The 25,688-nt window shown below is 41.0% G+C and overlaps 1 protein-coding gene across 2 annotated transcripts in view; it reads left to right on the forward strand.

Annotated features, from left to right (window-relative positions):
- Positions 1–2,340: 2,340 nt before the first annotated feature.
- Positions 2,341–25,688, forward strand: part of slain1a (SLAIN family member 1a) — a 123,199-nt gene continuing 99,851 nt past the window's right edge. The window contains exons 1-2 of one of the 2 annotated variants that reach the window (XM_043692680.2): positions 2,341–2,981; positions 25,316–25,455. In XM_043692680.2, the coding sequence (XP_043548615.2) occupies positions 2,557–2,981; positions 25,316–25,455 (565 nt within the window). In that variant the 5' untranslated portion in view covers positions 2,341–2,556. The remainder of the gene's footprint in view (positions 2,982–25,315; positions 25,456–25,688) is intronic. The other variant, XM_087987972.1, reaches the window with a different exon arrangement.

The following is a 25,688-nucleotide window of genomic DNA, read 5'->3' on the forward strand; positions in this document are numbered from 1 at the left end:
CTCCCACCCCTCTCCGCCTTCCGCAAAGACCATTCCCTCCGTGACTACCTGGTCAGGTCCACGCCCCCCTACGACCCACCCTCCCATCCTGGCACTTTCCCCTGCCACCGCAGGAACTGTAAAACCTGTGCCCACACCTCCTCCCTCACCTCCATCCAAGGCCCTAAAGGAGCCTTCCACATCCATCAAAGTTTTACCTGCACATCCACTAATATCATTTATTGTATCCGTTGCTCCCGATGCGGTCTCCTCTACATTGGGGAGACTGGGCGCCTCCTAGCAGAGCGCTTTAGGGAACATCTCCGAGACACCCGCACCAATCAACCAAACTGCCCCGTGGCTCAACATTTCAACTCCCCCTCCCACTCTGCCGAGGATATGGAGGTGCTGGGCCTCCTCCACCGCCACTCCCTCACCACCAGACGCCTGGAGGAAGAACGCCTCATCTTCCGCCTCAGAACACTTCAACCCCAGGGCATCAATGTGGATTTCAACAGCTTCCTCATTTCCCCTTCCCCCACCTCGTCCTAGTTTCTAACCTCCAGCAACTGTCCCCTTGACTTGTCCGGACTTGTCCGACCTGCCCAGCTCCTTTTCCACCTATCCACTCCACTCTCTCCTCCCTGACCTATCACCTTCATCTCCTCCCCCACTGACCTATTGTACTCTATGCTACTCTATCCCCACCCCCACCCTCCTCTAGCTTATCTCTCCATGCTTCAGGCTCACTGCCTTTATTCCTGATGAGGGGCTTTTGCCCGAAATGTCGATTTCGAAGCTCCTCGGATGCTGCCTGAATTGCTGTGCTCTTCCAGCACCACTGATCCAGAATCTGGTTTCCAGCATCTGCAGTCATTGTTTTTTCCCCTTTACTGGTTAGTGTGTTGAGCATAAGTGTTGGGAGGTCATGTTATGGTAGTTCATACATTGGACATTGGTTAGGCCACTTTTGGAATAACGCATGCAGTTCTGGTTTTCCTGCTAAAAGAAAGATGCTGTGAAACTTTAAAGAATTTAGAAAAGATTTATGAGCAGGGTTGGAGGTTTGAGCTATATGGAGAGGCTGAATAGGCTAGGACTATTTTCCCTGGAGCACTGGAAGCTGGGGTGGGGTGGTGGTGGGAGCTCCAGAGGCTTATAAAATTATAAGGGGCATTGATAGGGTGAACACCCAAGTCTTTTTCCCAGGATAGGGGAGTCCAAAACTGGGTATAGGTTTAAGCTGAGAGGGGAAAAATTTAAAACGGAGCTAAAGGGCAATTTTCTCATTAAGAGGGTGGTGCATGTTCAGAATGAATTGTCATAGGAGGTGCTGGGAGGCTGGTACAATAACATTTAAGAGGCATCTGGATGGGTATATGGATGTGGGCCAAATACTGGCAAGTGGTAATAGATCAGTTTGGAATATCTGGTTGGCATGGATAAATTGGACTGAAGGGTTTGTTTATGCACTGTACAACTCTATGACTCTGTGAACTTGACTCTTTCTGATTCATGGACAAAGCCACCCTGATCCATCTGTAGAGCAGCATTCTGCAGTTTTTCTCCCTGCAAATATTCTACACTTCCTGCCACACAGCGTTACAGCTTTGCACATTAAACTTCACCACCTAAACTGTGGCCCATTCACTCAGCTGGTGATATTTTACCTGTATCCCGAGATGCACCATCATGTTCTGTGCTGAGTATATTTCATCCGTACAACTTCACACCCAATTCACGCTGCTCAACACACATCAACAGTGACAAGAACAGAAAATGATGGACAAGCTCAGTAGGTCTGGCAGCACCTATGGACAGCCCTGATGAAGGGCTTTTACCCGAAACGTCGACTTTCCTGCTCCTCGGATGCTGCCTGACCTGCTGTGCTTTTCCAGCCCCACTCTAATCTAGACTCTGGTTTCCAGTATCTGCAGTCCTCACTTTTGCCGATGGAGAGAAAGCAGAGTTAATATTTCGGGTCCAGGGAACCTTCTTCAGAACAGGGAGCCTCACAACGGGACGTGTATACAGTTGAAGCACACACAGTTTTGCAACAATAAAAACTGCAACACATTATACCATGCATGAGATAGAAAAAAAAACAGAATTTAAAAAACGCTGCGGCAATAATCCGGGGGCGGGGTACGGGGAGCTAGAAAGTGATTTCTTAGCGATTCAGGCGACATTACTCCTTTGATGTGGGCGGCGCTTTTGTGAGATAGCAACACCTCCCCAACCCCCAACGGAGAGAAAAAAAAACCTTGCAATAAGAGCGTTTGCAGATTGAGAGGAGAAAGGGGGGGGGGGGGGGGGAAACGTGTCGCCTGACGGCATTTTAAAAAAAGGCAGACACACACACAGACGGACAGAACAGTGCTGTTGGTGTGTGAGAGAGACTTGGCAGAGATTGTACTGGAGAGGAGGGTTTTGCAGTCTTGAGTCACAATATTCGCCTGTTCTTTGTTGTGTTCGAGAGCGAGAGAGAACGGGAGGAGATTGAAAAGCTCCTGTCCATCCTATCGAAGCTTCAATCACAATAAGAGGCTTTTTTTGGGGGAGGGGTTGCACAGAAGGATGGAGGCGCCGCTGCTGAAGGTGATGGGGGCTACAGCGGGGGATGTCAGCTCCAAGGTGAGCGCCGAGCTGGAGGTGAAGAAGCTGCAGGAGCTGGTCAGGAAACTCGAGTGGCAGAACGAGCAGCTCAAGAGCAGAGCGAGTGCCGCCGCCTCTACCTCCTCCTCCTCCTCCTCTCCTCCTGCTCTCCTCTACCCTCCCGGCAGCCCGGTTTACTGCCCCGCATCTCCCCCGGGCTCGGCTGCTTACCCTGGCGGTACCGGCAGCAGTAGCTACCTCCCCCCCGCTCACTGCCGACCGCCTTCCGGCACCAGCGAAGCTGCTCCCTGGGCACTGAGCACCAGCGGCTCGGCCAGGCTGCTCCTGGACGAGGTGGACACCCTGGACCTGGACAACGGCCGCTGCAGCGGAGACGAGGATAACTGGTATCGTTATATTTGTCTCCATTTTTACTGCCTTTGTCCCCTCATGCAAAATATCCCATTTGTATTACACGCTGGTGGGCGAGCTCAGTGTCTTTTTCTCTTCATTTCATCTTCTCCCATCCTCTTCTTCTTCCCCCAACCTCTTTCTTGTCATGTCTCCCAATTTATTCACCATCTCATCCTCTTTTTTTTTCCCTCACCCACCCTCCCTAATCACCCCTCCTCACCATCCATTCTCTCCCACCAGTATTTGACAAGAAGTTGCCATGTCTACTTTGTTGAATTGCCCAAGACTTCCTCGTATGTTTATGTCACCAGTCCACACTGTACACATCTCTTGTCTCTCCCCACTTGCCGGTTATGATTTGTAAGCATCTGCCAATTGACATAAGACCCTGTTAATAACAAAGCAATATCATCCTGTCGTGGGTTTAGGTTGGCTGGGCTGAGTGTATTTTGCTGGTCTTTTAATGTCGTGTCGCTTCATTGTTAATCGAAAGAGATCAGTTACCATAGTGAAAATCAAATTTGTTATTTATGAGTTGAGCTTTTTCATTAAAAATTTAAACATAACCTAAAATTATTGTGTGTGGGAAGTGGTTTGCTGTTCATCGTATTTGGAAGTGGAATTTTAACAGTTCCTGTGATTTACAAGTCTATTGGGACAGATTTTAACGTGGAATAGAGAATACTAACAACAGTGGAAAGTAGAAATCCTTTGATAAACTCCAGGTCCTCCATTCCAGTGCTCAAAAATAACTGATGTTGCACTCTTATCTGGAATGTACTAAACCATTTGTGTGTTTTCCACTATTTTGCTTTGTTGACACTTGTATTTTTTTGACCTGCTTTTTTTTACCCCAAAGACACAATAGTGGCCGCATGCATTGCTCCAGTGTCATTAAACAGTCACATAAAAGCATTGTGATAAGTACCCTGCGGTGCCACCAATATAATGAGCATGCAAAGTTATTTAAATATTATGAGCAGAATCTCTCAGTTGCCTGAAAGACATTGGTTAGATTGAGATTTATGACAAAATTGCATGAGAAGTCTGCTGAGGCCCATCTTGACCTTGGGAGCAAGTCATTGTATCTGTTGAGTGGAGAAGGTAGTTTCTCCAAAGGCAGTGGCAAGTTGCAAATTAAGGCAGTTTTTAGCTTGCAAAACACCTTATTTACAGTTTCAATAATATTTTGTTTTACCTTACAAATTACCATGAACAGGCCAGATGTTGAGAATTCTCAAAATGGAAGTCAGAATGAGTACCTAGCAACTGCAGCTTGGTGTCTGCTACAAAGAGCCTTCCAGCTCAGCGAACAAACTTAACATCCAGAACCTCAACCTGAGCTACAAGTCTTCACAAAACTTGCCAGGACCTCCATGTTGGACACTGAGCACCAGAAACACACTGCACACTGCATGGGCACTGGCCACATGTGCCCACATCTATGGACATTGATAGCCAACATGTTCAACCTCTAAGATCCTTAATTAGATTTTTGATCCAAAGTTGCTTCTGCATCTTAGGCTGCATTAGCGACTATTATTGTAATGCTGTGCTCAGGGACACATACCTAGCTGGAGACCTGGACTGGGCTGCATTTCTAGCTTGTTTACTTGCTGTCATATTGCTCCTTGACCCTGCGCACACCTGGATGCTCATAACATTCCTGCCTTGCCTTAGTATCCTTTATCCCCACCCCCATCCCCCAGCGAGAGATACCAGGTTCATAGTAATGTGGAGAAAGTAAGGACTACTAATGCTGGAGATTAGAGTCGAAGAGTGTGGTGCTGGAAAAGCATAGCTGGTCAGGCAGCATCCGAGGAGCAGGAGAATCGATGCTTCAGGCATAAGCCTTTCTTGATTCCTGATGATGGGCTTACGCCTAATACGTTGATTCTCCTGCTGCTCAGATACTGCCTGACCGGCTGTGCTTTTCCAGCACCACACTCTTTGACTCACAGTAATGTGGTATTGCCTTGCCATTTAGCATAGACACAAAGCCAGGAAGCTCGTCTTGTTTGTTAGCAAGCCTTCATCAAGGCAAGCACGATTGCCGAGGAATTGCCAACACAGTAAGTCAAGCCTTTGATGCCAGTCCAGGGTCTTGCATGTGGTCAGTTAGCAGCTCAGGTCAGTCACAGTCAAGAACCCCTTCACATAAGAGATGAGGAACCATACAGCACAGAAACAGATCCTTTGGTCCAACCAGTCCATGCTGACCATAATCCCAAATTAAATTAGTCCCACCTGTCTATGTTTGGCCCATATCCCTCCAAACATTTCTTATTCGTGTACTTATCTAAATGTTGCTATTGTACCTATTTGCCACTCTGTTTGACAAAAAAATTGCCCCATGTCTCTTTTAAGATGTCTCCTCTAATCTTAAAAAAAAGTCTCCTTGTCTAGACGTCCCCCTACCTGGGAAAAGACACCTGTTATTCACCTTATCTATACCCGTCGTTATTTTATAAACCTCTCAAAGGTAATCACCCCATCTCCTACATACCAACGAAATAAGTCCCAAGCTCTCCTGATACCTCAAACCCTCTATTCCCAGCAACATCCTGGTTAATCTGTTCTGAACTCCCTCCAGCTTAATAATATCTTTCCTGTAACAGGGAACCAGAACTGTACGCAATATTCTACATGAGACTTCACCAATGTCCTATGTGATGTCAATATAATGTCCCAACTCCTACATTGAAAGGAGCAATGAAAGCAAGCATGCTAAAAAGCCTTCTTAACTACTCTATCTATGTTCAAAGTTCAAAGAATTATGTACCTGAACCCCTAGGTCTCTCTGTTTGACAACATTGCCCAAGACCGTACTTTTAATTGTATAAGTCTTGTCTTTGTTTGTTTTACCAAAATGCAATACCTGTCATTTATACAAATTAAACTCCATATGCCACTCTTCAGCAGGTGGGCAGTGCACCATCCAGCTTGACTTTCTTTCTTTTTTTTATATCGTGGGCTGTTTTCTTCCTGGAATGAGAGATATAGGCAGATGTAAAGGGAGATGAAAGTGGATGGTCCAGCTGTTATTTTTGGTGCAGGGATGGACACATCCTGAGTGAGTAGGCAGCACAGAGGACATGCAAGGTGTAGAGTGTTGGGGTGGGTGACAGTGAAATGAGGGAAGATGGTGAATAATGAGTAGTAGAGCTGGTGCCTTGGTGGGAGGAGGATGCAGTAGCAGAGATAGTGACATTTATGCTGGGGGAGTGGAGAAGGTTATTGACTTTCTTCTTACATTGCTGGGTGTTCGTCCAAATGGCTGAAACTGTACTGACCTGGGTGGCAACCTAACAGCAGGCTGGCATTGTGATCTCCTCTGCTATCCTGGGGGAAGAGGACTTCCTGCCTGTGTACCACTCTAACCAGCAGAACTTCCAGATTGCTGCCTGCAAAATTTCCATTGTCTGCCATGTCCAGGGAAAATGTCAGGAAGCATGCAGAGCAGCTTTACACCAACATTGCTTGTCTGGTTGGCAATGGTCTTTTAAAGATAGTGCCAGCATGAGGGATACCAGTAAATTCTGGATTGTTTTGGGAATGATGGGTGGTGAGATACTGTTAGAATCAGATGAGAGGGATCCTGTAGGGGTGGGGTAGGTAGTTGATGCAGTTAGTTTGGTAACGTATCGTGAGAAAGCTCATTAGGCTTCGTGATGTGAAACCCTCTAATAAACCTTAAGCAAATGGCCCTTAGCCTCAAAAATGTAAGATTTTAAACCAAAGTTCAATGAAGTAGCAGAACACCAGTTGGATTATGATATTATTGGCTTCTCATTTATATTCTTGGTGTCACAAAAACATTCTGCATTCCACCATGCCTGTTGATTGTGAAACATGTTAATGATCCTTAAAATGTTGCTTTTCAATTTCCACTGGATTTTCAGTCTTGCATGCTATAAGGTACATTTTGAAGATTGCTGTATGGAAATAGGCTGGGAATATAGTTATACTGTGGGTACTGGAACCTTGTTTTAAGCCAAGTGTAGTCATCAGACTCCAGCTGTCTTGCTGACTGCACTTCCCACACTGTCTGGGGGAAATAAGTCTCATTCGTTAACAGTTAAATGATGTTAACATTTAATTTAGTCAAATTGCTAATGGGGTAACGTGCTTAAAAATACAGGTGACAAGGGACAATAGACACGCAACTAAAATCAGTTTTTTAATTTTTTCTTTTTCTGGACCAGAAGGTGCTGTCATGCTCCTCTGTGTGCCATAAAGAAACTATGGACCTTTTCCATCTCACTCCTCCAAATCTCAGATGATTTTCCTCCTTTCCTATGATTTCGTTGTGTCGCCAACTGTTCCTTGGGTCCTCCTCTTGCCTAATTTTAGCGGCTTCCTGCTGCTTTCTTTGGACTGGTCATTAGAATGCGCTGGCCTGCTCTTTAACATCTCCTGGATGAGCTGGCTGCCCATTTTTTCCACTGTCCCTGGCCAAGTGATGAACCTGACTTCAACACTTGACACTGCAGTATTGTCTCAGTAGTTGCCTCTAAATTAGGTAATGCATTCAGCTGCTGGTTTGGATGATTCCACCCATTATTGCTCAGATCAGAATGTGCAAGTGTAACCACTGAGCCAGGCTGACAGGAAATAGCTCCAAAGTTAGTATTTTCACAGCTGAATGTATTCCTGATGTAAATGCTCAGAAACTTTTGCAGACAACTATATATCACAACAATGGTTGTTCCTGAAAATGATTCCAAACAGATCATAAAATTGGATCATGTGCTAAATTTGATTTAATGGGTCTTTGCAATTTTCCCTGTGTTGTGCCTGTTGATCGGCTGCTATCCATCATGTCTCTTACATCCTTTACGAAAGTACTGGTTGTATTACATTTCCAGAAGCTCAGTTGAAAATCATGAACAAACAGTGTCTGAATTGAAATACTACTGAAGACAACCAAACACAATACAGTTTAAAAGGCAGGAGTATCTTACTCTCAGAATAAAAGTCCTTTGTAAAAAAAGGTTCCTGGTTGGAGTGAATGAAATGAATTTCAATCAAATTAATGTTGTATTCTTTCATTGTGTCTCAATGACCTGTTTGAACAAAATGATATAGTTTAAAAACAGCTACCTGTAATTCTAAATTCAGAAATGTCCGGTCACATCTGCTTTCCCATAAGAAGTGAAAATTGTCGTTTAATTTAATTAGTTGAGGATCGTTTTAACAAATGAAAATTGCTCTTTTTAACAAGTGAAAATTTCTCTTTTTGATTATTCTTTTAATAAATCATGAACCTGGTGAATGTATGGTGAAAAATTGTAGGTTTTGCAGCTTGGATGCTATCTGTTGTCATGTTCCAGTTTGGTGACCTCAGGTTTCCAGGATCATATAACTCACAATACGATGCAAGTTAACAGTTTAATTGAGTTGTTATGAGGATACTTGGGATGTTGATTTTGGAAAATTCAAAATGGAGGTGTTGCATTTCTAAGGTTTTGCCTGACATATTTTTGTGCCTTTTGGAGTGAATCTCTTTTTGTCATTTAATAAAGCTTACTCATTTCAGGCAATTACCTCCTTTAATTTAAATGTAGAAGTCAGAAAAGCGGGTTGGAGGGGAGGGTGGCAATCCTGTGACCTAACTTGGAAGCCATTTGCCATTTTTAGGTCAGAACCTGGCCTGCACTGGGGAACCTAAATATAATTTGGGTCCTTTGGCCATTGGCACCCGTGTCCTCTGCAACCATGACCTCCCTCTATCTGGTCAACTGCACTGGGATGCCGATGCTCACTTGTTTGACTTTCAAATGTAAGTTGCAAAATCCTAAATTGATCAATAAACAAACAGTTCACAGCATCCGCAACAAATCTGTACGAGTAAATACTTTTTTAATTTCACTACGGCAATTTTGGAGAAACAACGACATATACTGAACAGCTTATACCTATTTCAGGCTTAATCTGAAAGAATCGTAGCAATTCAGCTGTCTGAAACCAAAAGCAGATTTTTCAAATCTTTTTAAGAGAGTCAGAAAGATACTTTAGTAGGTAGGAAACCAAAATAACAAAATTTACTAAATGATCCTCAACTAATTAAATTAAAAACAAGATTTCACTTTGTAGCTTTTTACAATAAATTGAATCATAGCACAAATTACACATTAAGTTAATAGATAAATAATACATCAAATAAAGTAAATATCCCTTTTAAATAGTCTGTTTAGCGAAGATATATCTTAGTTAGCCACATGCATTTACTTCATTCCCTGCATGAATGTTGCATTACACAGCTACACAAATCCACAATGTGCACTTCTCTCCAGAAGTAGGTTGGGTTAGGAGTGCTTTCCAACAGCAGTTTTCAACTTTGGTTTCTCAGATACAACTGCCATTAGCAAGGCACACTTCTGTGAGCCTTCTCCTTTTCTTGAGTTGCAAGTATTCAGATGGTGTAACTTTCCAGAGTTCCTGTTCAGTAACCTAACCAATAATGACACTCCAGTTTATGGTTTGGTTACACTTGGGAAAATGGCTAGCTGTTTTGCATCTGCCGCCTAGTTATAATGCTTTCAAGGTTTTAGACCTTTTTGGCCAGCTTTCATAGTACCCCCAAGATCTCCTTTTCTGCCAAACAAAAAAATAATTTCCTCCTGTGAGGGATTGCTGCTTCTCTTAAAGATTCTGTGGTCCTTCTGTCTGTTTTCTGTTTGTCTATAGTATATATTGCATACCTTCATCTTGTAGCTCTTCAACTTGTGGTTCTCCTTTGTGTGCACCAGCCACATGTCATCTGGTCCGAACTGCTTTCCTGTTGGGGCTTCATCCAGGACAAGTTTCACCAAGACTCCACAATATTTGTTGTTAACAAAGAAAATGTCTTTGAAATTGAAGTAAGCTCCTTGAAATCTTTGTCAGACAATCTTGAAAGAATTACAGATTTAACGGCTATTTTCTTGCCACGTCTGAGACCAAGGCTATCTCAATATTTAAAAATCTGCAACTTATAATGTACTCCTAGGATGCCAGGATGGTTGGAAGACCAGCATTATTGTTGCCCCTAATTGACCACTGAGGCACAGGAGTTGTCTTGTGTTTAGTAGTTTTCATGAATTGTTTTCACCAACGTTGTCAATAACGTAGTTGCATTTAGGAGGCATTTCTGAGCCAGGGAAAGGATCTTTTCTACTAAAAGTTGAACACCCATGAGTGGTGCTAGACCTTGGCTCCAGCTCCATTTCCAGAAGCTTGCCAACCTCAACCTTGCCTTTTCGGAATAAAGTATATACTGATGTTGGAGGCAGTCCAGAACTGTATTCTGAGGGGAAGCTAAATTAGACTGAGGCTGGAGACCTGAAACACGCTAAAATGGAAGATTCTTAAGGGACTTGACAGGTAGATGTGAAGAGGTTGTTTCTCTTTGTGGGAGTGTCAAAGACCAGGGGCCTTAATGAAGACGGGGTTACTAATTTTAGACAGAAGAGGAGAGATTTCTTCTCTGAGGCTAGTGAACCTATGGAACTCTTTATCATCAAGGGCTGTTGAGACTGGGTAATTAACTATATTCATGACTGGGATGGAGAAGTTTTTTAATCAGTAAGGGAAGCAGGGAAATGGAGTTGTGGAATATTGGATGAGGCATAATTTCAAGGTTGTGATTTGGGAAAGTTGGAAGTTGATTGGCACCAACCACATTCCTGTGGCCATCCACTTCAACTCTCCCCGCCCCCTCACCTGAGGGCATAACCATTCTGGGCCTCCTTTACTGTCTACACAAGGCCACCTGCAAACTGAAGGAGGAACACCTGATTTTCTGCCTTGAGCCTACAACCACATGGCATGAACATTGAATTCACCAGTTTCCATAGCTTCCCTCCCCTACTACATTCAAGATCGGAATCTCCGACTCAGCACCGTCCTCTTGAACTGACCTACCTGTCCTTCTTTCTTCCCACCTATTCACTCCCCACTTCCCACCAACCTATCACCATCACCACCTACCTTCGCCCACCTATTGCCACCCCACCTACCTTTCCCTTAGTCCCAGCCCCTCCCCCATTTATCTCTCAGTCCCCTTCCCCCTTTTCAATCATGATGAAGGGTCCTGCCTAAAACGTCAACTCTCTTGGTACTCTGATGTTTGCCTGACCTGCTATGCTTTTTCCAGCATCACAATTTATCAACTCTGACTCTCCAGCATCTGCAGTCCTCACTTTCTACTAGTTGCTGATTGGCACAGAGCAAGCTACCAGAAACAGCAATGTGTCAACAGATTATCTGTTTCATGCAATTTTGAAAAATGATTTTTAATCATCCTCTTTGGATGTGTTAAAACAGCACTCCAGGACAAGCAGGACTAGAACCTGGACCTTCTGGTTTAGAGGTGGGGAAACTACTATAGTATCACAAGAACCTTTTTAGCAATTCTGATTCAGGGATCTGACCAGAACAGCAAATAGAACAGTCTTTCTCATGGGATACTCTGGATCGAAGACAGATCCTCTGTTTGTCTGAATTGCCACCTTTAGATAATGATCATGTTCCTTCAGTGCTCTACTGTAGTCTCAGGTTTGAGTTTTGTTCAAGTTTTTCGTTTGGGGCTTGAACCCACAACCATATGAATTTGAGATGAGAGTTCTCGCAAATGATCAATTGCTGACAAAGCAAGCCCCTGCTCCTCTCTCCAACTATTTCTGTCACTTGCAAGTATCTCAGCAATTGATGGGGATCGGCGTGGACTGATCTTTGTACCCACTGCAAAAATAGTATCAAGCTAAGTATTATTTAAATAGAGAAAAACTGCAAAAAGCTACAGAACGGAGGGATTTGGGATACCTCGCCATGACTCACAAAAAGCTAGCATCCAAATTCAATGGGTAAACATGGAAGGCAATTTGAATGTTGCTGTTTCAAAGACAATTGAGTCGAAAAACAGAGTTGCTAGGTGCTGTAAATATTTTGCAAAGTAACTCTTCAGTACATTAGTGAAAGAATCTTTGTGATAGCCTTTAATGGTTAGAAGGGGTAAAAGGAATGAAAAATAATAAAGAATGTATAAATGGGGGTATTTGGTTAGCAGGATGGAGAGAAATATCAAGTGACATTCCAGAAATGAAAGAAATCCAATAGGGGACAATAAGTGAAAGAGGCACAGGCAGACATGAGAGTTGGAAAGAAGCAGAGGAACAGTTATAGAAGAAATGCCAACACTGGGTAGAAATTTAGATTTTTGAGGTCAGGACATGGTTTTCAAATTTCCAAATAAAATACCTATGGAGTGACTATCTGAACCACAAAGCTTTTTCTTCAACTCATTTCGGATTTTTACTTGGTACAGCATTGTGTTATTCCTGTTTGTTTTCTTCGAAGTGTTCCTTTCCATGTTCCCTTTTAAACCTGCTTCGCTAATTTTATAAATAACTGCACTATTCCGGTGGAGGAGGAAAAATTCAAATTTTATCAAATGGAATTTTAATTGGCTTTTGAAGCAACCTTTGTCAGAATAGCAGCAGATGTTTTTTTGACCAAGTTTCAAAATGAAGACCACAAGTCAGCTGTCTCCAAGAATGCAGCCTAAATCTTTTGGTGCCCAGTTAAGTCAAATTCCACAAGTCTGGTTTGAGGCACTAATCAAGCAGGAGCTGTTTTGGAGGTATCTTATTTTCAACTCCAGCTTATGTCAACCATGCAGCAAATAGTTTTATTTGCATTACTTTAAAGGTACGCAAGTATATAGACATTTATTGTATCTTATATGAAGAGCCAATTATGAAATTTTATTCAAAGAAGATTTCGGTTGTATGGGGTTCAAAATTTTTGAACTAAAATCAATTTGAGGGCTGCACTGCTGAAGTTGTCGTTTTGGTGTGATGTTCTCTCAGACGTGTGCAAAATAGCTTGCGACATTATGTGAAGCAAGTGCATTTATGTAAGACCTGTCATGACCATAGAATAACCCCAAGTGCTTTTCAGCTGGTTAAGTATTTTTGAATTGAGGGCTGTATTGTAATGTAGGAGGAAGAACAAAGAAGTTCTCCTCCCAACAAATGTTGCTAGCAAACAGATTATCTGGCTATTATATCGCTCTGCTTCTGCGGTTGTGCTGTATGCAACTTGATTTAAGTGTTCCCTAGTTTATGAAGTGTGAGGTCACACACTTTGATAGGAAGAATAGAGATATGGACTATTTTCTAAATGGGGAGAAATTTGAGAAGTCTAAAGTGCAAAGAGACTCGAGAGTTGTAGTCCAGAATTCTCTCAAGGTAAACTTACAGGTTGAGTTAGTACTTAAGAAGGCATTTATTTTGAGAGGACTTGAATATAAAAGTAGGGAAGTACTTCTGAGGCTCTTTAAGGCTCTGGTAACACCACAGTTGGAGTATTGTGTGCAGTTTTGGGCTCCATATCTCAGGAAGGATCTACTGGTCCTGGAGTATGTTGCGAGCAGGTTCATGAGAATGGTCCCAGAAGTGAAAAGCTTAACGTTTGAGGAATTTGCGTGTACACTCTATGGTATTTATAAGAATGAGGGGGGGATCTAGCTGAAACATTCAGAACACTGAATGGCCTGGACACTGTGTAGATGTTGGGAAGATGTTTCTATTGATAGGAGACCTGAGGGCACAGCCTTAGAGTAAAGGGAAGACATTTTTTAGAATGGAGATAAGGAGAAACTTCTTCAGCCAGAGAGTGGTGAACCTATGAAATCCATTGGCTCAGAAGGTTGTGGAGGCCCGGTCATTGAGTGTATTTATGACTTAAGTTCTTGAGTATCAAGGGGATCAAGAGTTATGGGAGGAAAGCGGGAGAATAGGGTTGAGAAACTTATCAGAGCTGAAAATGTGTTGCTGGAAAAGCGCAGCAGGTCAGGGGCAGCATCCAAGGAGCAGGGGAATTGACGTTTCGGGCATGAGCCCTTCTTCAGGAATTCCTGAAGAAGGGCTCATGCCCGAAACGTCGATTCCCCTGCTCCTTGGATGCTGCCTGACCTGCTGCACTTTTCCAGCAACACATTTTCAGCTCTGATCTCCAGCATCTGCAGTCCTCACTTTCTCCTGAGAAACTTATCAGCCATGATTGAATGGTAGAGCAGACCCGATGGGCTGAATGGCCTAATTTCTGCTCCTATCTCTTATGGTCTTATAACAAAGAGTATTTCATTAGCAAGTGCCTTGAGACGAATTGAGCTTGTAAAAAGTATTATATAAATGCAAGTTGTTCTAAGATTTGGTTTTGAGCATTTGCATCAAAGAAGGGCACCTAACATAACTTAGTTTATCCCATAGCTTGCAAGTTTTTGAAAAAGCTCCAGTGATGTGAGCTTGCTGAAAGGGCTCCATAGACAGATCATTTACCATTTAAAGACCACCACAGTGGTTGTTGAAAAGGACCTGAGCATTTTAAATTGTCTGGCTGTTGTATTATGTTTCATTGTCATTATGCTTCTAAGGGACTTGCTCATGATATCATAAATGTATCTTAAGAGAAGGTACATAAACGTAAACACATCGATGTGATTCAGAGTTAGCCAGGGAAATAGCCAATCTCAAAATGGTCAAGTTTTCAATTTTGAAAACTTCACACACTATGGCAATCTAATACAATCAGAAGCTTTTGCAACCAATTATATCATATATCCTCAAAAGACAGGACAATACATCAATAAAAGGTAAAATCAAGACAAGCTGGTGCCAACATATTACCACTATACATCCTGAAAGACGTGTCAGCCAGTGACATTCCATGTACAGCCTATTGGAGTCCATCTAACAGACTACATTTTAACAAATCTCCAGTTTCTTGCATTGGTGCAATCACATGACTCTGCCTATATACAAGCCCACCTTGATTTCCTGAACTCTTCTAACTGGTGGAAGCTAATTGTCTGACAACAAGTAGGACTATCTGGATACAGAGATCCTGGTACAGTCATAATTAATGAGATTCAAACCAAAGCCAATGTAATGGAATAGACCACGTGTGATGCGATGAAATCCATCAATGCTGTTAAAGACACCTACCTGGATGGATTTCAGGTGATTGACCAATTTGAGGGTGATGCAGCATGACACCTTAAGTAATATGAGAACCCATTCATTAATCTTCCAAGGAACTGCAGTGTATATGTTCAGGATTAATTTTGAGTGGAACCGAATGAAATAGTATAGTTCAAAAGGTCAACCATCGCAATGATTGGTGTAGTTCCATCATGTGTTTTAGAGAAAGGAATACACCATAAGAGTTTACCATATAAGGCATCTGAAACTTTCACTTAAAAGGTGTCCAATCAAAATAACAACTGTGGAAGAATTAAATCCTAAATTTTCAAGAGCAAGATTTTTTTTTCCAAGTTAGATGTGAAGCACAAATACTGGTCTGTCTATTTAGCAGAAGAATCCCAAGAGCTTATCACATTTAAGACACCATTTGGACAATATTGTTTTCAATGGTTGCCCATTTGGGTTATTAGGAACTCAAGACTTATTCTAGTTGTACATGGATAGGATTGTTGAAAATGTGTCTGCATTGCTGATGATATTGTGGTCAAGGATAAGACCAAGCATGCATGAAACCTTCACCTACTGATAATAGTAGCACAATAACAAGGATTGGTATTTAGCAGTGTCAGGTTAATGTCAACTAGATCCTTTAGTTTCATTTGGTCCAGCCAAGGGATCTATCCTGATCCAGGTAAGATCAAAGATATTAAAATCTATTGACCCCAGAGGATGATAATCTGCAATGTTGCCTTGGAATTTGCTCTTACTATATACTTACAGTTTTGCAGACAGGTTGTATCTTCTGAGAGATTTGCTCAAGAAGGATATTCCCCAATCTGTGGCAAATATGGCCACTGCTAAATCTTCATTTATTTCAAGCAGGTTCTATCAACAAAATCTTACTGCAGTACTTTGACCCCAGGTAAGTCATACTTCTCAAAGTGGGTACAGGCATGTATACACTTTGGTTTTTTAAAAAAAAACTTTTGTCGTCTGTGTAGGCCATCTATTCCGACGTTGAATGTTTTGGTATTTGGCGTCTTGTGGCTTGACATACACTTATTTGGCATGGAATTCATAATTACAAATTGCAAATACAAGCCATTACAAATTATATTCCGCCATATTCAACAAGTGCACACATCTTACAGTATCTATTTGTTACAGTGCAAAGATATGATCTTGAAATGAAATACAAGCCAGGTACTGGGATGATTACATCTGACACATTTGAGCAGATTACCCAACCCACACGAAGACCAAGATGTTCCTTTTGATCTATGTGTTGATGTTACAGTGCAGGATGCTGAAGATGCTCTCCAGTTGGTCTGTTACAGTTTGTCCAGAACCAGTGTGGACAATTGCAATCAGCCACTGCTGAGGATGAGCAATTACAATAGCTGAAAAAGATAATTTGTCCAGGAATGGTCTGACAGTATTAAAGATGTGCCTGAGAAGATTTGTTCATTTTTGTCTCAAAGGCTAATTTGATATATCGTAACAAGCCATTTTCAACAACGTACAAGTCATGATAACAAGGAGTTTATGCCAAGATATCATGTTCATGTTTCACCACAGCCAGATAATATTGAATACATAAGATGGCTAGCACATGAATCCATGCGATATAGTCAATGATTGAATGCATGTGAGGCATGTCAAATACATCAAACCCAGCTGCGGAGGTAACCTCTACATCCACACAGTGTCCCATGTGCTGCTCAGATGAAAGTAGCAACATTGTATGAAATTTAGGTAAATTTTCATATTACTGTTGGCTTAGCAACATAAGGACCATGATCACTATTGACATGGGGAGTGCTAATCTCAGTCTGATTGGTATCCCAGAACAAAGTATGTCTGAATCATTTTAAGAAATGCCTGCTAAGTGGAAGTTGGCTCTCAACCTATCATCATCTTATTATCCATACTCAAATGGTCCAGCAGAACCTATGGTGCATCCTTAATGATCTTTGATTTAATAATATTGAGTAACAAAGCAAGATTTTTACATTCCATTTCTATATTTTATTTGTTCAGTACCAATGGATAGTATACTGCCATCCTGAGCACAACTTGTGTTGGGAAGGCAAGTGCGATAGACCTTTCCAAGCAACCAATTTGTTAGCCATTCCAAGATAAAAGTTATTCTTTTTCAAAGACAGAGGAGAATGAAAGTGGTACACGATGAACAAGCAAATAGAAAACTACCAAAACTGCACACTTTGCAGAGAACTGAGAGTTAGAAATACAAATATATGGATATCAGCAAAGGTTTCTAGAATGTGCAATCAGCCCACACATATAAATTATTTACTGATGGTGGTGCTACATTGTGAAGGGATAGAGACCAGAAATTAGCACAATGTATAAGACACTAATCATGCATGAGAAAAGTGAGGAAAAACGCTTTGTTGGCAGTGATTATACAGTGACATTGAGTCACCACAACCAGCAGCAAGATAACAAAGTTATCAAACAAGAGTAAGAGGCATCATATAGGAGAAAGTGAGGCCTGCAGATGCTAGAGATTAGAGTCGAAGAGTGTGGTGCTGGAAAAGCACAGCCGGTCAGGCAGCATCCAAAGAGCAGGAGAATCGACAGTTTGAGCATAAGCTCTCCATCCTTGGATGCTACCTGATCAGCTGTGCTTTCCAGCGCCACACTGTTGAACTAAGAGGCATCAACATATACCTCCTGTTGAAGGATGATAAATCTTCAAATATGGATGAGTTGTCAAACCTCCAGTGTTGCATTGAAGTTTGAAACTTCTGTTCTGTAAAGTCTATTTATCTGTTTTGTCATTGAAATATCAACACAGGAATATTTACAACCATGTATACATTTTTGGAGTCTTTTTTTATCTTTGGAAATAGAGATGTTGTGTTGTGTCTCATGACCAGTATGACTTTTTGAGATTGCTGTGATATAATGATAGCATGGGCATATGACTTGAGAGTATAAAAGTCTCATACTGCACCATGCCTTGGATCACTTGGTGCATGCTCCTTTGTTGTAACCTAATGGCTTAATATTAGCTCGGACACTTAACTGCCTAAGGAATGCAATATTGGTACACCGTGGTTAGTTGTAATAAATGTCTGTTGGAGTCTTCAACACCATGATGTTCATTCTTCTGTTATAGAAAATAACATAAACATTACCACATAAGGTAAAATGCCTTGTTGAAGGCGCACTCGCATTACTATCTGTTACTTGTTTTGAAACATTTTTTATATTTTAGATTTTCAGACCTCTGTAGCTTTGTCTTATTTTGTCTTATTTTTTACTTGGGTAATGGATGGAGAATAATAGAGAGTGGCTTCTCAAGTTCCCAAAATGTATCCCCAAAGATCTGGCATCTTCTGTGCCAGTGTCGATTTGTAAAATTACTCGGGTTGGACAGTCATAAAATAAAAATGGAACAATGCCGTTTGTGTGACATCTTGCTTATAAACAAATTGAACTTTTTTTTACACTGGATATAGTACAGAACATGGTATTTACTGTCTTAAATGTTGTCGGGCTAGTTTAGTATATTGTACAGTAGTTAACTGTCATGACTTCTGCAGCAAAAACTCCGTTCTTGCAAGGATAAAGGTTTTGCTTCATTGGGTACTCTGTGGTCGCTACTTTTTGCAGTGGATAGAAGTATAACATTTTCTTAATATCTAAAATGTTGAAAACCTTAAGTTGCCATAGTTTTAGTAGACCATAGGGATACTTAGTTATTAGAGAGAGATGACTGGTGGCTGTTTAACCTGAGGGTCGTCCCACCTCAGGCAAGGGGAAAAATTGAAAGAGTCCTGCAGAGTAACTTCAGCAGGAACAGCAATGGAATCCACACTGTTCACATTACTCTGCATTGAGAACCAGTCTTCCAACCAACTAAGCTAACCGAACCACCCCCCTCTCCCCCCGCCGCCTCCTCAAAATATCTAGTACAATACTCTACATCATTTCTGAAATCAAATCTTTTTTCTTTTAAAGTGTGCTCCTGTGGCTTGCCATTAATATGGCTGAAAATGTGACAGGTGATATAAATTGAGAATGATATTTAGTATACTCTGCCTTTGCCAGTTCAGAGTTTGAAGACATCTGTTTCTGATGTTTCATTCAGGACGTTGTGGTCATGTCACCATGAAACACTTACAGGATTGTATTGGAATTACTTGAACATCTACATTTTTGGAATGCAATCTTTTTAAATTAAGTCAAATGCTTTGGTTAGGCTGATTAATACATTGAAAAGTTCCTGCAGTTGTTCTTTATGTTTTTATTGGTTTAGCCTGGCCCAGAGGCCATGTTGGAGATTCCCAGAGAAGGTGCAAAGATGCTCTATGTTTCTGGGAAGATTTACTATGATATCCTATTGTACACAGCTGTGGGTATTCGCTGTACCCTGGCGCTGTAGTGAGGCTTGCACTGTTGAATAGTGAGACATGAGTATTCTTGAGAAATTTCATCAGCAATGCCAGTGCAGCGTTCTCTGGATTCAGTGGGAGGACAGTCAAACTAACGCTGGTGTGTTTCTTGAAGCTGGGTGCATAAACACTGACGCAGAACTCTTCTACAATCAACAAATACTCAATTTGACATTGGTAGCTAAAAAGCATTCTGGTCACCAGGTCCTGTTTCTTTGACTTTCAAATGTTTAACTTTCCAGGAAAGGATAAATATAATGCTCTGAGGCTGTGCATGAGAAGTGGCAGAATGCACAATAATGACTGGGAGGAGCTGGCTACCAAATGTTCAGAGTGACAAGAACGTGTGGACACAATGGGTTTAATGGCCTCCTTCTACACCAAAGCACTTCTGTCATTCAGAGATTCTGTCCATCAAAGTTCATCACCTTTTGAGTCATAATATGTTGTAAATGAGACAATCCAGTGGCAGAGAAGGAGAGGAAGCAAATCCTGAATCCTACCACCTCGTGAGCAGATGGAGCAGCATGTCCTCCAACAGTCTGTGGGCTGAGAATCGGCTTGTTCAATCACATGAAGTCCCATGGCAGATGCTTGTGTCCCTGATTAAATTGAGGGACAGCTAGTGATGACCTTTTGCCACGTAAAGCTTATTTTGCATATTTGTTATTGAATTTAACTCCCAATAATTATTATTGGTGTTGGTCCCTACCTGACATCATGGTTAAATTTTACTAGAATTCCAAAACAAACAGAAATTGCTTGAATTAGGCAAGAAGCATTTATGTAGAAAAACCGAGCTTATAATATTTTGGCTGTGTATTGAACTAAAGTGTCATAATCCTGCTGTTACTTTTTTCCTATTTTTATTGTCCTGTAACAATGTCAGTTAAACCTGAGTTAGTGTCAGTCACTATCATGTATTTTATTATTCAGTGGGGTGATCAGGAAATTTGGGTGTTTTTTATACTTTTGAACATATGAAGATGTTTATACCCCAGTCCCCCAAGGACTGTTAGGTAGCCTAAGTTCAAGATGTTTGGTGATCATTAGTTTAGAGGCTTGTGTTGGTCTTTCCAGCTATTGTTCACTGGAAATTCATAATTGATTGTTCACAGTCTGGTCTAGAATTCCTGAAAATATTCCAGCTACCTTAATTAAAATAAGTATTTATAGTTGGACATAATTGGTTCCTGTCCTGTACACCTGTTGTCAGCATTAATCTCTCCAGTCTCACTATAGCTAGTTTTGCAATCACATGCCCTGTAGCTGGATCCCAGTACTTTTCTTTTACTCATTCACAGGATGAGGGTGTCATTGGCCAGGCCAGCATTTATTGCCCATCCCTAATTGTTAAGAATCAACCACATTGCTATGGGTCCGGTGTCACTTGTAAGCCAGACCAGTAAGGATGGCAGTTTCCTTCCCTAAAGGACATTAGCAAGCCAGATGGGGTTTTCTAACAATTGACAATGGATTCATAGCCATCATTAGATGTTTACTCCCAGATTTAATTTGTTTTAGGCAATAGCTCCTTTACAGTAGCTAGATTTTTGCTTTTGGGATCAAGGATCCATTTTCTTTCCAGCCTCAGCTATTGGAATCTACCTGCATGTTTATTGTGCACTCGGAACTCATGGTGAGCTAAATCTAATAAGTGCAAATCCATGATCCATAAGGTAATTGGGTCAAATTCTTTCCTAACTATGATACAGTCTTATCCTCTGCAGATGTCAGAGTGACAACATGCAGTGTTTACTAGCACACAATTTCTTTTGAAATCTGTTTGGATTCATTTAACTTCCTGAACATTTTATGGTGCCCTCCTATTCACGTTAGAGCTCTTGTATATCATCCATATTTGTTGTTCTGCTTTGAAGAGCATTATTGTAGATTTTATTAATGTTTAAATCTCATGAGCTCTACATTATTATTTACTCCAAACCTCATATAAAATGAGACAGCAAGACTTGATTTTTCTTGACCTGCAGTAGTTGACAAAGTATGTTTCTTTATGCACAAGATTTTAAACATCGTCATATACATTGTATTCATATCAAAGCTTATGTGAAGGTAACTATTGCTTATAGGCTTGTGTCTGGCTATGAATTGGAAATTTAGTACTAGCTATGAATTGGAAGTGAATAATTGTTTTCAACCATTCGCTGTGAAAGTTCTGATTTGGAGATGCCGATAATGTCTAGCTATCACCCATTGTTACAGCTAACCTGAGAATGCAACTTTTAAAAAAAGGTTCTGTGATTTACACATGAAAGAAGTGAAACTATCATGGTATTCAAACAGATGAAAGACTCAACAATCAATTTTTCAATGCATAATTTCAGCTACATCACACTGTAAATTTTTGCTATAAATTCTGTGTTAGGATTGAGCCCTCCACTATCACCTGATGAAGGAGCGACGCTCCGAAAGCTAGTGTGCTTCCAATTAAACCTGTTGGACTATAACCTGGTGTTGTGTGATTTTTAACTGTGAAAGTTCAAGTTCTAACCTCTCTCTGGGCAAAGAGGTTTTAGCTTTGATTCTGTGTTTGAATTCTTCATGCCTATCTTATAATAACAGTTTCAAGTTCTGTTCTTATCCACAAGTACAAACCTCCTCTTTATGCAGTGTGTCTCCATTAGCCATTTGTCTGCACCTGACAACCTTCTCTCTTCAAGAGGGTAGAGCCCCAGCCTACTTGTTTAAGAACCTTAAAGTTTCTTGTAAACCTTATATGCATCCTCTCTAGTGTCTTTATCCCCCTTGTAATATTACAAACAGACAATACATAGCCTGGCCGCAGTCCAATAATGGACAGCACAACAACTCTACTTGAATATTTTATTCCTTTTAAAGATAATCTCTTGTTTGCATTTTCTTCTGACTTTGTTGGCCTTTATTCCTAGTTCTAGTGATTTGCTTATTTTAGTGCTCCCATGTGCCTTTGGCACTACCCAATTTAGATCGTCCTTCTCCAGATAATGCATGACCTCCCTTTACCAAAGCCTATTGCTTCAAATATAATCTACAGCTGCACGTTAATTATTAAAAAGTAACATGTGGCCCAACAAGCTGTAATAAAAATGCGGGGTGTACTTAGCAAGTTGGACATTAGAACTGGCAAATGTTATGGGGTGTAATTGTTCTAAGCAAGTACGGAGGCAAGGGAGAGTAGAGAAGAGGACAGAACTAAAGGGAAGGTCTGTTCTATGGTGGAAAGTTGGAGTGATTCAATGATAAAGAATGGTGTGGTAATGGGGTAAGTGAAGAAATAGAGATGGGTCCAGAGGAGTGTTCTCAGTTTGAATGAACAATTGGCAGCAACCAGTTTCCATCTTAATGATGCTGAGACCAACAAGGTTGGATTGAATAAATCATTTATCCAAGAGGCAGATACTTATGGGACAGTATATCATCATGTCCACAAATGTGTGTGTGTATGTGTGTATACACTAAATGTTGCATCTTTTCTGTTTGCCTTCCTTTTTACTATGGTACAGCTGGTTCTTCCAATGGCCAATTTAAAGGGTAGCTATATGAATAATTCAGTATCTTTTGAGAATCGCATTTTGCATTTGTGGTAGGTTGAAGCTAAAATCCATAATATCCTTTCCTTGAAGGAAATGCATACTTTCTCATTTGAAGACCATATGTTCTTTACTACCTGAGATATGTTGTGCCATATAAAATTTATCTAAAAGCTAAAGAAATAATGTTGAGCAGTTTAGCGGTGTAGATTATGGGGTCGATGTTTTTTCTGTTTGGCAGCCAAACTGAAGTTTTAATCCTATTGCCACATAGAAACATTTGGGGGTGGGTGTCCCTAGTTGATGGTGTCAATCAAAATTCAAAGCTAAGATGCCAGGGGAGAAATGGGTGCCCTGCTACAGCTCACCAACACTGGGCTTGCAATGTTAGGTGGCATCAACTCTGCGGCTTTGCTGATTGGCAGCAAGTGATACTCGGGTGATAGCAATGTAGTGCTCTCGTGGAGCATGGTTGAACACCATTTAGTCACACTGCAGGAAGAAAAACTGTGGGCAGTGTATGACCTAGATATCTCAAATTGATGTAATCAGTAAATACGTGAAAGAAGTTGCATACTGGAATGGTCAACAGCATAAGCAGTTGAGCACTCTGGAGGTACAGTGACCTTGTAGGTTGGCGCAGATCATTGTAGATGAAGGGTATTGTCCTGATCTTTTTCAGGTCATTATCATTTTGTAAAACAATGCAAATGGAGGTCATTTGGCCCATTTGAGTCTGCACTAACATTTTTATTGAGCAATTCAGTTTGTCCCTCTATTTTTGTGTACCTGCAATATTTCCTCATAAAATTACTTGTGCCTTTTGAAGGCTGCTATCTATCCATGTTATTGCCCCATTTCTATCTGGTAGAGCAAGTGAAATCAGCTCCTACATATCATTGGTTTCTGCCTTGTAATCTTATAGAATGAATATTAAGATTCTGAGATCTTACAATCTCTGTTTTAGCTGTTTGATCATGAGCTCAGCTCAACTAAATGATAGAACTTGCTGTGATGTTAATATGTTGAGTTTATTTATATCAAAAATGTTCAGATTATAGAAGGTCTGATAAGTTCGCTGTTCTTACTGAGAGCTTTGGGACTGATTTTCCAATTGTAAGCTGATGTCAGGCAGCTTTACATATCAATATGTATATAGTAAGTTTCAGGCATCATGGATAGGAAATCATAGGCTCATAAGATGAATAAGCTATCAGAGCAGAGTTGGCCATTCGGCCCATCGGGTCTGCTCCGCCATTGGATCATGGCTGATATGCTATTCACGCCCGTTTTCCTGCCTTCAACCCATAACCCTTCAACTCATTACCAATTTAAAATATGTCAAACTCTTCCTTTTAAATTTACTGACTGCCCCAGCACCCACTGCACTTTGGGGTACCGAATTCCACAGGTTCACAACCCTTTGGAGAAGTAGTTTCTCCTGAACTCTGTTTTAAATTTGTTATCCCTTTTTATCCTAAGACTATGACCTCTCCTCCTACAATGCCCCACAAGAAGAAGCATCCTCTAAACATCTATTTTATTCGTACCTTTAACAGCTTGAATACCTCAATTAGATCTCCCACATTCTTCTAAATACCAGAGCGTATAGACCTCAACTGTTCAATGTGTTTTCAAACCTCTCCTCTCTGGGATCAGTCTAGTGAACCTCCTCTGAACTGCCTCCAATGCCATTACATCATGATCCATGCATTTATAATTTCTCTAAACTTGCAGCTGAGGGTTGGTATTCCTCACTGATTGCAGCATTTGGAAGATGAACTTTGTAATTTTGTTGAACCTATTATTGCTAAACTGCTTGACCTTAATTGCAATTTCTAACACAAGAAGTTAACAAGAATACTTGTTTTTCTTTTCAAGTCTTCATCCCATCTGGGTACAGATTTTGTTTTGCTGAAATGTTTTAACTTGGAACTAGGTATGCACAGTCATGCATATGTGCACTTCAAATGTTTTCCTCCTCGATGCATAATGATTAGTTGACTAAATGAGCCGTACAATGTTTACTATAAAACGTACAACAATTAATGCCTACCAGTTACCTCATGGTTATGAATTGCACTGCAGGGCAAAATTGATCTGGCAGTGTAGCTTAATGCACATCACTGAGTGGTAGGAAATGTGTTTCCTTCAGATTTCCAATTTGAGTCTACCTGCTTGATTCCCTCCAATCCAGATTCCACTCTGCTTCCAGCATTAAGACAGCCTTCCATCAAAAACATCCCCCAGGACTTTAATTGTCATCTATCGGTATTTCTTGACTAAACTTGCATAAAGAACTATTACTTTTGGTCTTCCCAATTGTTCATAAATATAAGACTTAATGTTGGTATATCTATTTCTTGGGTTAAGTTATGATAAGTATTATACTTTTTCATTACAGGCTATATGTTTCGCCAAGGAAGCAGCCCACAGTCGAACAGAAAGCTCAGAGTCCTTTAGAATGGTGCAGACAGGTGCTTGATCATCCAGGCCATGAGATCGAAGCAGCAAAACGCTCGTTGTGTTTTAGACTTGATCAAGGTAGGAGCCAAGTACACAAATGTTTCCTAAGACATTGTTAACAGACACCTTATCTTTAAATGTGCTGAAATCCTAATGCTGACTGGCCAGGTGCTGGGCATAGTTGCATGCACACTTGATTTGCCCAATGCTTACTTTCATGTATGTGTGGTTTTTCCCAATGTTGGTGACATCAGTGTGGTGTCTGTCAGCCTGTGTCCATAATGGTGTAAGTCTATTGTTTACTTGGCTAC

This window comes from Chiloscyllium plagiosum, unplaced genomic scaffold (assembly GCF_037043375.1).
Source record: "Chiloscyllium plagiosum isolate Xiang-an unplaced genomic scaffold, Cpla_swu_hap1 HiC_scaffold_6, whole genome shotgun sequence".
NCBI classification, from domain to species: domain Eukaryota; kingdom Metazoa; phylum Chordata; class Chondrichthyes; order Orectolobiformes; family Hemiscylliidae; genus Chiloscyllium; species Chiloscyllium plagiosum.